The sequence below is a fragment of the Ranitomeya imitator genome, chromosome 1 (genome assembly GCF_032444005.1).
Source record: "Ranitomeya imitator isolate aRanImi1 chromosome 1, aRanImi1.pri, whole genome shotgun sequence".
NCBI lineage: Eukaryota > Metazoa > Chordata > Amphibia > Anura > Dendrobatidae > Ranitomeya > Ranitomeya imitator.
Genome location: NC_091282.1, coordinates 1,189,669,155 through 1,189,681,629, shown reverse-complemented (window position 1 = coordinate 1,189,681,629; position 12,475 = coordinate 1,189,669,155). Strand labels below are relative to the sequence as shown.

Below are 12,475 nucleotides of genomic sequence, written 5' to 3'. Positions count from 1 at the left end.
CTATAATATTTTGGGTTAAGGATTCTAGATTCTGTGATGGGATATTGATCCAGGAGACTAGTCTGATTTCCAGATGTGGAGTCGGAAAGGATTTTTTCCTCTAATATGGGGCAATTAGCGTCTGCCTAATGATGTTTTACCTTCCACACTAGATCGACATTTTAGGTTTTATGCTAAACTTGATGGACTTGTGTCTTCTTTAACCTTAAAAGTATGAAGCAATAGGAAAAAAAATTGGCTATTCTATGGCTAATCTGATCACCAACCAATGATGAAACTGATCAGCAGGAAATTATTCCTTTAGGAATGAATATGAAAGTATTATCAAATTACTCAACGGGTAAATAGACCCTAATTAAGGGATGCATTAAAGCATTACTTTTATTGTTAAACTAAAAAGTGGTATGTCAATTTGAAATTACATCAGTTGGTCTGTGTTATTTCTATGATATTCAATCTCTAGGACCTGTATAATTAATTAATCAATCTGATTACATTGCTCCATCTGTGCTATCTTCCCTATGACTGCAGTTCATCGATTAGAATTGGTTTATCAGATAAATAGTTTGCTAGGATATACACAGATTTCCCTAGTGCTGCCTAGCATCATATAGCCACCCCAACAAGTTTCGCCATGACTGGCTTCCTCAGGGGGCTTGGGCTATAAGCCAGTCATGGTATCCCTTAATTAAGCTCTCTTAAAAAAAGGCTTCTAAAGTTATGTCTAAGAATGTTATGCCTTCCTACAATCATCAACAATCACAATGGGGAGGGGAGGTTCATAAAGATTTATGTTCTATTCATTAAACTTGGCCAAAAGTTTGCTGGAGTAAGATTCGATAAATTCATATTAAGAAGAATGCCACCTCATGAATTTGGTGAATGCATTGGTGGGTCAGAATACAAATATTTACTCTAGCTCTGAACTAGAGTAGATTTCTGCTTTACTTTACAGCCATTTCTGGCTTTGATTATAATAAATGTATTGGACCACTGTTAAATCTACCACTTTCATAAAATACTGCAAAAAAATTTCAACTTTTATACAAGCTACAAAATCATTGACTTTCTTTCGAGGTTGTCCGTCAGGGTGGACTAGAGAATCCAACACATTGTGGACGAGCACTGTCCACATGGTCACCATTGGGTTCAAAGTGACTTGATTGAGTAAAAGATGGAGTTGAACAGGAATACCAGATACAGAAATTGATAAAAATGTTGATGTCCTCTTTGAGAGCAATTATAAGAATTATTGTGCCTACCCTTCTACCGGTTACCGTTGAGGTGGATTATATTGTGTTGGAAGAACGAAGCTTACACCTGGAGGAACATGATTACGCCAGTACAGTTATTAGATAGGACTTCTAATAGCACAACATTTTTTGTCTATATCAGATAATCTCCAAACTTCCGCCGTACAGAGGTGCAGAATCTCATGCTTTATCTTGAATCAAATTGGGTTGGAGGAATAGTAGTAGACGGTAAGTGTTCAAGAGCTTCACAGTCGTCAACGAAGAAGACCAAGTCCTGCAGAAGAGACAAAAATAATATTATCTATTCAATGCATGGTAAATTAATCTATAATTGTATAGATAATGTGACTGCTCAGTATTTATGACATTTATTGAGGGCTATTTCCATTCTTATCTTTGCTCGTAATCATGATGCAATCCTCAGAATACTAAAATAGAATTGAGAATAAAAACATCTGACAAGAGTAAATGGGAGCCTTCTGCCCCAATGTCCATATGTCCTAATATGTTTGAGGCTTTCTAAGGCTTCTTTCATACTAAGTTATCAACTCAATTATACAGTTTTAAAAAAGCATGAATGTACAGCATATGTTTATTCCCCAAAAAAATATAGGGTTCTAAATCTCCAGTCCTTATTTTTTTCCAAGTTTCTGAAAAAAAAAATAGATAAATATCTTCCCTTATCCTTACGCAAATTTTGTTAAAATCTCCATTTTCTCATAAGTTAGATTTGAATATTCTCAAGCAGAATCATATGAAACAAACAATGACAGACAGTATTTTTTTTCTATTGTGGGTATGGCTGTAGAAACTTATCGTGATCACCTGTTTTTACTGGGCAAAGTTTTAGTTGTACATAGATGAATGGACAACCGTACAAAACATGGGTGTGCCTGGTCTGCCAAAACAGGGATGAGTAGGGATGAGCGGACACGTGGATGTTTGGGTTCGACCAAACTTTAGGCCAAAGTTCGGTTCAGGTAGCAGTGCTCTCCCCGAATTTGAACTAGAACCCTAAACCAATAGAAGTCAATGTGGACCTGAAATTCCTGCTGTAAAATGGTCTCTCTCTATCTTCTCCTGAAACTCCGAACAGTACAAAGGTGAAGTCCGTGTCTGGAGTTCACTAGGTGTCCGGTACAAACCCCGAATTTTACAATTTGGGTTTGCTCATCTCTAATCCTGAGTGCAGGGCCAGTCTCTCCTATCCAAAATGTATCAAGGATTACTTTTCTCATGATACTAATTTAGTATAGTATCTCAACATAGATGCATTAATTTCACATCTCCGTTGCAGAGATTTTATCAATAAAATTATTTGTCACCTTACTCTAATTAAGACCAAGTGGGAAAAGTTCCTTGGGGGTGTACTTCTTCTCCCTTTATGATTTGCTATCTATTAACCCCACTTGGAAAAGAAGTGCACGCCCCCACTGAACACACCCAATTGGACTGAAGAGACGTTAACTCATTATGTGCCAATACTTTGATGGCTAATATCTTTGCAAAATTAAAACAAACAAAAGTGGTCTTCTCCCACCCTGCCTTGTCTGTACAGTTCAACAATTCAACATGAAACATTTGGTGAAAGTTGAAGAAGAAAAGTAAGAAGACATATTCTGTGTCTGGACGTTCCATGTAGAGTATAGCTATGTGCAGTGTTCTTGACTGGAAATAATCGAATCCGTCAAGATTCATATTGGCAAAATTGATCGTAATTTACCTGGAAATTTGATTTGCAGTAACTTAATTCGGTGCAAAGTGATTGACCCTTACTATTCTTTTGAGTCTCACCAGACTTCACAACATGATCAATGTAAGATGTAGAAAAAAAACAAACAACTATTACTCACCTCACCGCTCACCTCTCTGTTTGTCCTCCAGTGCTTACAATTCCCTGTCCGATCCTCGGCTACTCTTCTTACCGCCACCGGGCACTGAAACCTTGGGTCTCTTTCTGCTACACTAGGACTTACGGCTGCGATCAGGTCTGAGGTGTTCCCGGACATATGTAGGAACAAGCTGGGCCTGGTCACAGGTAGAAGCTGGACTAGCATGAAGAAGCCCAGGGTTTCAGCTCGTTGTTGCGATAAGAAGAGGAACCAAGGACTGGATGGGGACAGTGAGCAGTGGTGGCAACCACAGAGGTGAGCACTGAGATGAAGAATTTTTCTTTCTTTTTTAACCTTTTGATGGCCCTCTACGTTCATCGAAATGACTGTCAGCTGATGTTATAGTTATACTTTTGATGGCCCTCTACGTTCATCGAAATGACTGTCAGCTGATGTTACAGTCATACTTTTGATGGCCCTCTACGTTCATCGAAATGGCTGTCAGCTGATGTTATAGTTATACAGGTAAATCAAATCATTTAGCTAGGTATGAAAATATTCCAGATTTTTCATCGTGGCCCAGAAGAACATTTCTTCTTTTCCAGAAAAAAACGTACAGAAAAATGTGGGAACGACCTAAATGCTTGACACAAAATCTTTGATGGGTCAGAGTATGTTGCTTTGATAACCTCTAACTTCATAATATAACAATGAGCGAATAACATCTCCCTGACGCGGGACTCTGTGTATTATTCATTAAGAAAGCCTCTGGGGTCTCCGGAAACATTTTTCTGTTTAAAGAAGTTTTCGCTACAATGATTTTGCAAATTAAAATGCAAAACTCTCTGTAAATATAATATCTCTAAGGATCCTTCCCGCGGAAATACAGAGCAACAACAGAGTATCCTCCATGGTTGGGATCCCGATCTACTAATTTGTAAACATTGTTATATTAACCTCTTAAGTCACTTGATTCCATGGCCAAAAATTCCTTTTTTGAAAGAAAAATAAAGAAAAATTTAAATTCCACCATTGTTTTTCGGGTTTTGTTTTTACGGTCACTGTGCAGTAAATATGTTATGTTAACTTTATTTCATGGTTCAGTATGATTAAAGCAATGCAAAATGTTCATAGTTTTGTTTTTACTATTTTGAAATAATAATAACTCTTAAATTAGCTTTAGGTCAGCCTTTAAAGGAAATCTGTCATCAGGCTATTCTTTTTCACTTTTTTGGGGGGATGATGAAAAAGTGATGACTTGAACAATAAACTGCAGTAAGTAAGAATAGAATAAGTGTTTTGTAATTTTCCCAATCTTCCTGCCTGTAGCTCCCCACCTTTCTTTCCACTTAGATGCAGATTCTTTATATTGTATAGAAAATATATCTACATCTCATTCTCCAGTCCTTATAAATAATGAAAAAGAAATCCATCACTATTCCCATCAAGGTAAAATCAGTTTATTTAGACGAGATGTTCAAGGCTCCATTTTGGCTGTGCATAGAAGAGGCGCTGCATTAGGGACAAGATGTCAGCACCTGTCCGGGGACCAAATCCTTCCTTAAGCACTGTGCTTCATTCATTATTTATGAGGATTGGAGGACGACATCCATGTTGGTACTTTTCTATAGAATATAAAGAAGCATTGAAGGAAAAAAATATTGTGTTCCGGCAGCTTATTGTTGGATATTGGCCAATGACCGGGAGAGAGCTGATCAGCGGAACCTGACGAGGTGTAATATATAAGGGTCAAAGGTGTTAATCCCTTAGATGCTGTTGTCAATGATGATAGCGGCATCTAAAGGGTTAAGCTGCGGCAATCAGAGCTCGGATAAGGCGGGTTTTTTGCAGGGTCAGTTGTACTTTTAATGGCACCACTGAATTTCTGATATAATATTTGCGTTAGCATAATTTAAAAAAAAAAGCAATTCTGGCTGTTTTGGTGGAATTTCGGTTCTACGTCATTCTCTGTGCATTTTAAATGATAAATTAAGTTTATGTGACAAGTCAGCACAACCACGACGACGCCAAATTTCTATAGTTTTTTCACGGTTTAATACTTTAAAAAAAAAAAAAAGTGTATTTATACTCCACATCCATAACTATTTCGTCCCCTGACGAAGCCACTGAGTGTGACAACACGCGTCGGGTCAGCGTACCCCCTGTCTCCACTCCCCAGGTGGTCCCGTGTGTGTCCAGCAGCCCTTGGCTTTACTTTATATGCCGTGATTGAGCTTTGGTCATCTAGCCCCAGAGGCTTTGGTAACTGTGTGCATGCCTCTTCAGCATGGGAGTCTCTGCAGCTTTGGCACATTGAGTCTCGTACTTACTCTGCTAATAGATATATTAGTTTTTGAACCTGATTGTGCCCTCAGCTGGGCTGGTTATCTACATCTCCATATGTATCTTTATTTATTTCTATAAATATTGGGGTTCATGTCTAGATGACTCATTTTTTCATGTGTTTGCACCATGGATATTGCCTTCATTATAACATGGTGCATCTAGGCAATGTGGATCTCCTTACAAGTCATTGTGACACATGCTGAATGTGCTAGCTATATGACTATATGTGTACTTACCATTTAGCTCTCTTTAATCAATATCTTCAATATTTCTTTGTATAATAAAATAAGGTGCTGTTCACATAGACATCACACTCGGTAATAGTAAGGATTTTCTTTATATTTGTCATCTGTTGACACTGGGGAGTTGGCTCATACAGGGGGATGGCTCTATTTTGGGCCTAAGTGTACCATGTATAGGTCACATGGATGACCGATGTTTTAAATGTTTTTAATGTGTGCTCTATGTGGTTTTCTGTGTCCGTCTATACACTTTTGAATAAAATTTGCTCTTTTTACTTGATCTGTGTCTCCGGTGATCCCTGATTTTTGGTCTATTTCTTTCTCTTCTTTTTTGAAATAACTATTTTTCTATGTGAAGGATTGTTTTGCTGGGGCAAGTCGTACTTTATGTAGCAACATTTTGGGTACATACAACTTTTTGTGACCAAAAAACAGCAATTCTGACATTTATAGCAATTATTTATAATGTTATTTTTTTCCTTTATTTTTTTAGTTGACAACGTTTTTAAAAAAAATACTTATTATATATATTTTTTTTTAGTTGGAGTAGTTCTAATCTCTGAGTTTTATTCCCACCTATTGACCCCTGAGATCTTAGCACCACGTTCTTTGTGGCTCAACCAGTGAATCCTAGAAAAATACTCAAGTTGTAAATTCTTCAGCAAACACGCCTTCCAGTTTTGACGGTGTACAAAAAACGTACATAAACAACTTAAATGCCTAAATATACAAAAAAAAACAACATACTCGCTTGCAGACTGTGTTCATGATAGTGTATAGATTTCTCACTTTCTTCTTTAAGGCGGTGACTCTTGGAAATCTTCCACAGTAAGGAGCGGAGATGAAAGAGCGCAGTTTTGTCATGACACAAGAATTCTGGAACACAACAATTCATTGTTGTCATTCAAAATTATATTTATCTATGACATATTTACTCAATTAGTCAAAAATGCTTTGAAAATATTATTTAATGCTAGAAATCTTCTTATTTTGGTTTCTTTGTGAGTAGAAGGGGCCTTACAGAAAATGCTAAAATCAGTCAAACTCTCTGGCATGTCCGCTAAGTAGTGATGAACGAGTATGCTCATTACTCGAGATTTCCGAGCATGCTCGGGTGTTCTCCGAGAATTTTGGGCGTGCTCGGAAATTTAGTTTGTGTCGCCGCAGCTGCATGATTTGCGGCTGCTAGACAGCCTGAATACATGTGGGGATTCCCTAACATACAGGCAACCCCCACATGTGTTCAGGTTGTCTAGCAGCTGCAAATCATGCAGCTGCAGCGACACAAACTAAATCTCCGAGCACGCCCAAAATACTTGAAGAATACCCGAGCATGCATCACCACCGCTAAGCCATGTTGAGGAGAAAAGTCATTGGGTATGTAGAACTTCAACATGCCTGATCCATGCTCAGTAGATATAAGCTGGCACTAGATGTATCTGGACTGGCAGCAACATATTTCCTTCTCCTCAATTAGAAATGATCGTTCTTGTGCTTGGTTTGGAAAAATAGCAGGAAGACAAAAGAGCTGACAGGCTAAGGCCACTTTCACACACTTGTAAAAAAACTGACCATACTTTGATCGGAAGACCCAACGTGATTTCAGTGTCTGTAGACCTGAGCAAACGGCTTCATAGTGTTAGAACTCACCTGGGGAGGTGAATTCACTAAGCCACAGGTCAGGGTGAACAAATGAACTTAAGGCTGTTGCACATTAGGCTGAACTTGCTGGATGGCACATTGAAAAGCAAGGACTCGGAAAGTAGGCAAATGAGTGGAATAGGACACACCAGATGACTTAGAGCCAGTGGTGTAGAAAAGCACAGGAACTGAAGACATATAACCACCCCAGGAATAGCAGTCGATTTTTAGTGTGAACCAGTCCAAAGGAAAGTTCGTAAAGCTTTCAGCAGAAAAAGGGTTAAACAGCAAACAATAAATTGAAGAATGGACAGCAGAAATGAAGAAGTAAACTTGATTATGGAGAAGCTATACTATTTTGCAGTAGCGATAGTAATGTGGGCAGTCTCTGGAGAGGAGTTCTTAATGCTTACAGCAGATGAAGGGCGAATCAAGAAGCAAATGGGCAAAAGTAGATTGTAGAAGGAAAAAGGAGTTTTATGAGGGGATATCAGCTGAGGTGAGTAAAGGGGTGGGACAAACTCAAGGGCAAAAGGGGAGAAACATAAGTTTTACATAATAATCAGACATATATGTATATCCAAGTTGGTCATGGGTGATAATGTCACTAAAATTTCCAAGGTGATTTGTGAAACCCAATGTGGAGCACAGTAAAGGGCATCAGCATAGGTGAAGGGAGCAGAGCCCGGCCTTGGAGCTAAGACAGGTGCATAACACATAGGCATATATGAAGCAGTTAGCTCAGATCGGGAGAACGGCGATCAGTCCAGGTCTTCCGATCACAGTAAGGTCTGTGTTTCATGGATGCGTGAAACCAACCTAAGGCTACTTTTCCATCTAAAAATTGCTCTGCAGCCGACTTATCTGCCATTGAGAAAATAGATTAGTGATTGTGCAAAGCACAGCACAGATCAGGGCTGACAACCTGTGTCTTCATTTTTCTAGACAACTTTGTCTGAAAATAACAGACAGATGACTTTTTTATAAAAAAAACAAAAACATAATGGATGGAAAAGATAATGTGTTACACTTTTACAGCTCAGCTGCTATTACTAACACGTCAGCAGCGTCCAGTGCACTGTAACATCAATAATGATCCATACAAGCTCTTACATCATAAGAAAAAATCAGGGACATGTAATTTTTTTCTAGAGGCTAGAAAAAATGACGGACCAGGAATTTACAAACAGTTAGAAATCTTGGCACAGATGGGATGACAAAAAAAAAAAGATATGATGTTTTAAAGGGGCTTTTGCACAATCCCTTAACAGGGTTGTCAAGTGCAAAAATATCAGATTGATGGGGGTCTGACACTCATCACACCCACAGATCGGCTGCTGTTCGGTACATCAATCATCAGAAGTGCAGTGTATAGAGCCGGAATGCCACGGTTCTGTACAATGTGTGGTGGACGATCTTGGGTACTGTGACTCCCATTCACTTTAGTGGGAGCTGAGCTGCTGTATACGCTGCAGTTGGAAGCAACTTCCCTAAAAGTTAAAGGGAACCTAACAGCTGATGCATGCTGCCCAATCCACGGGCAGCAAGTCTCAGGCACTGACTGTACGATTTCACCCAGGTATGTTTGACAAAAAACATACTTTAAGAGCCACCGGTGACTGAGCTGCATGGGAGCCTCGTGGGACAGGTGGATCTCTAGTGGCTTGTTCCCACCCGCTGTCCAGGATTGACAAGTCTCTACCTATATGAGCAGGTTTCTATCCTTCTAGGACAGAGTTAATTTACACCACAATGGAAGATTAAGACATTCTTATAATTTTTATTCACATGGCATAACTCATGGTAGACATAAATAAGTCTGCAGAACGCTCCAACCAGCATTGACGTATTGTGCGACCATTGGATGGGAGCTCTGCGAACCATCTCCTACCTGCCAGGTTCTCCAGCTCCTCTTTTAATTAGCCGGTTCGGTGCGATATCGTGCCTTCGTCAATGACGACGGTCTGAACTGTTTTTTTATCCACTGACTCACAATGTAAAGATGTAGCCAAGTCTAACTTGACAAATAACGAACTATTTTGATAACTCGTCACACGTTCTCTCCCTTCAGAGGCTTCAACTAAACTAACACTGGACAAACCATCGTCACATTAGGTGTCAAATGATACTTTTTGCACATTTTTTTCCACTTACGAGAAAATAGATTGATTATTCGGATCAGACTACGCTCAGAAATTGCTCCCAGTGTCATCCGTTTTTCTTGTACGCGGAGAGAAAAAAAAATGTTTTTCAACCTTTTCCTGTCTGACAGTCCATGAAAATCAGACCAAACTCAGATGTCATCAGAGTGCGATCCATTATTTCATGGACCCATAGACTCGAATTGCCAATTTGGATCTGACCCTCAGATTACAATTGGACATGTCTCCGGTATTTTCCGCAGACCACTCGGTCTGAAAAACACATCGGACATGTGCACAGCCCCATAGAATATTTTAGGCACGAGTCCTATCCAGGAAAAATCATGTGTGAGAAATTCGGTTGTGTGCACAAGCCCTAAAACATAAAGTGTGCACTGCACCTACAACTGTTTGTGTTGTAAAATACACCTAGAGAATGCTGTGTCTTAAAAAAATATGTAAAACACTAGGAAAATAAAGCACTAACACAAAAAAATAATATATATACCGGTATATATATATATATAATCCACTTTATGAAGTCGCCGAAGCAAAGTAAGGAAAGGTTACTTAACATATATATAATATTTTAAATAGAAAATTAGCTAATGTGTATAAAGTAAAATACATTATTCTGGTGCAGTTGAATGTATCACAACTTTAAAAAAAAAAAAATTTAGTGTGAATTTTGTTAGTAAGGAACTACCTTAAGAAAGTTATTGGAGCATCACAATGATCTGTAAAAATGACAAACTCAACTCTATGGTATTGATCGAAAATTTCAATACTTACATGGATGTCCAGATACAATGTGGGCAGAGATTCTTTACACCGTCCCTGTTTTAAAAGACATTAAAAAAAAGTTTTAGGAAGTTAGGTTCGTTTGTTCTCCCGACGGTCACCCCAGAATCTTCCGGTTACTTACAGATGGCAAAATCCTCCGTAATGTTAGAAAAGATTCAGTGATTTCTTGGCTCAAAGTCACGGCTCTTGAATAGCAGGTCAGGGGAGAAGAGGAGGTGAAAAGAAAGAATATATTAAAGACTAAGAAACTCAGGAAAAGCTTCATCACTGCTCGCAGCGTGTCAGCACGAGCTGCTAATGGCTCCGGCCGAGATTTGGAAATCAATGGACACATAGCCGAGCAGTCAACACCAATTTATATGAACAGCTGAATCAAGGGGGGGAAAAAGCTGCAGGCTCCCAGCCAAGCGGAGATGAAAGTGGACGTTACCAGCAATGTCAGAGAGCGACGTTTCATAACTCTTCTGAAAAGGAGATGAATGACGAAGAGAAAATGATTTTATAGGGCAGTCCGTGAGTAAGGGATGTTCAATGGAATCAGAAAAATATGTCTTTGTGCAAAATTGGAGAAGTTTGGTCAAGTGTTCACCAATCGGTCAATAATAATAGTTGAGCCAGTTGGTTTCATAGGCCTTGAATTTTACAAAAAGTTCATATTCACTTTGTGTGATTTAAACGTTTGGGAAGGAGGTTAAAAAATGTAAAAAAAATCCTACTCTCACCTTTCTGCCTCTCCATGATTGGCTCCTTCCGGATATAGCCACGTCGGATCTTCATGGCAGGTGATGCCCTCTTCTGCTTCTTTCTTCATTCCTTCATTCTCTGTACTAAGTAGTCCTCGGCATTACATGACACGTTGTGACGTCACAAGGACTAGTCAGCGCTGGAGATGCCGAGAACCTGATGGGACCTGTGAAGAAGACTGAAGACCTGCTGTGACTGTGAAAACAGACTGGAACTAGGAGGCCTTGGAGAGGAGCTGCCGGGAGGAGGTGAAGGACCGGAAAAACTACCTAGTATGACCTTTTTTCTTTTCATTTTTTCTCCTTTGCCGGTTCTTTTGAATGCAGAATTCACGAAAAGCGAATTGCAAAAAAAATAATATTTGTGCAACCCTTTTCTAAACTCAAGATGAACTCAGTTATCTTTTAACTGATTCATTCCCCTCTGGTTTCTAGATTTTCAGAAAGCATGGTCTCATTTGTTAGGTAAAGTGATGAATAAATAGTAGTGATGAGCAAATATACTCATTACACGAGATTTCCCGAGCATGCTCGGGGTCCTCCAAGTATTTTTTAGTGCTCAGAGATTTTGTTTTCTTTGCCGCAGCTGAATGATTTACATCTGTTAGCCAGCATAAGTACATGTGGGGGTTGCCTGGTTGCTAGGGAATCCACACATGTAATCAAGCTGACTAAGAGAGGTAAATCATTCAGCTGCGGTGAAGAAAACTAAATCTCCGAGCACTAAAAAATACTCGGAGGACCCCCGAGCGTGCTTGGGAAATCTCGAATAACGAGTATATTCACTCATCACTAATAGACAGTCAAAAATGGTGTGTTCTTTTCCCACAAAAAAATCACTCCAAAGTGCCACTAAAGAGGTTTATCCAGGACAATATAAATTTTTTTAACATGGGTCTAAAAACTAACAGGCAGGTAGTTGCTAACTACCTGCTTGTTCTATCTGGTGCTGGCACAGATTTATTATAGACCGCATCTGCTGGCAATTCTGCTGCTCCACGTCAACAGAGCAGCTCTTCCTGTTCTGGGCTGCTCTATCGATTGGGCGTGATTGCCAATGTCATGCTGATTGCCAGTCAGCTCCCTGCAATAAGGCAGCGGGGAGTTGGCTGGCAATCAGCATGATGTCAGTAGTCATGCACGTCAACAGAGCAGAGTGGAATAGAAGAAGCAGCTCTGTCAACATGACATCAGTGGAAGCCGCTGATGCATCAGCAGTCTGTGACCACTCTGTGCCAGTACAGTTTGGCACTGGACACAGCAGTCAACTAGTCAAGAATTACTTGCCTGTTAGTTCTTAGGCCCATTGTAACAAAAATGAAATAGTCCCGGATAACCCCCTTGAGTGTCTCCCCTCTGCCTAGCTTGTTTCTACTGCCTGCTGTCAAATGTAATCTGTCTCTAGCGGCAGAGACACCTGGGCAGATTGCAGGAAGTGGTGGCAGCCTGATGGGGCTTTGTCTCTGCTCCTAT

General features: G+C 39.6%; 1 protein-coding gene across 1 annotated transcript; it reads right to left on the bottom strand.

Annotated features, from left to right (window-relative positions):
* Positions 1 to 357: 357 nt before the first annotated feature.
* On the bottom strand, positions 358 to 10,593 carry CYTL1 (cytokine like 1). The gene is made up of 4 exons (XM_069744832.1): positions 10,381 to 10,593; positions 10,248 to 10,292; positions 6,421 to 6,549; positions 358 to 1,527 (listed from the first exon to the last, which is right to left on the bottom strand). The coding sequence occupies exons 1-4, from the start codon at positions 10,591 to 10,593 to the stop codon at positions 1,441 to 1,443; spliced, it is 474 nt and encodes a 157-aa protein (XP_069600933.1). The 3' UTR covers positions 358 to 1,440.
* Positions 10,594 to 12,475: the final 1,882 nt, after the last annotated feature.

Coding starts and splice junctions, on each gene's coding strand:
- CYTL1 (XM_069744832.1), bottom strand. CDS start 10,593: ATGTGTCCATTGATTTCCAAATCTCGGCCGGAGCCATTAGCAGCTCGT. Junction 6,550..10,247: donor CATTGTATCTGGACATCCAT/GTAAGTATTGAA, acceptor GTTGTGTTCCAG/AATTCTTGTGTCATGACAAA. Junction 1,528..6,420: donor TGAACACAGTCTGCAAGCGA/GTATGTTGTTTT, acceptor TCTCTTCTGCAG/GACTTGGTCTTCTTCGTTGA.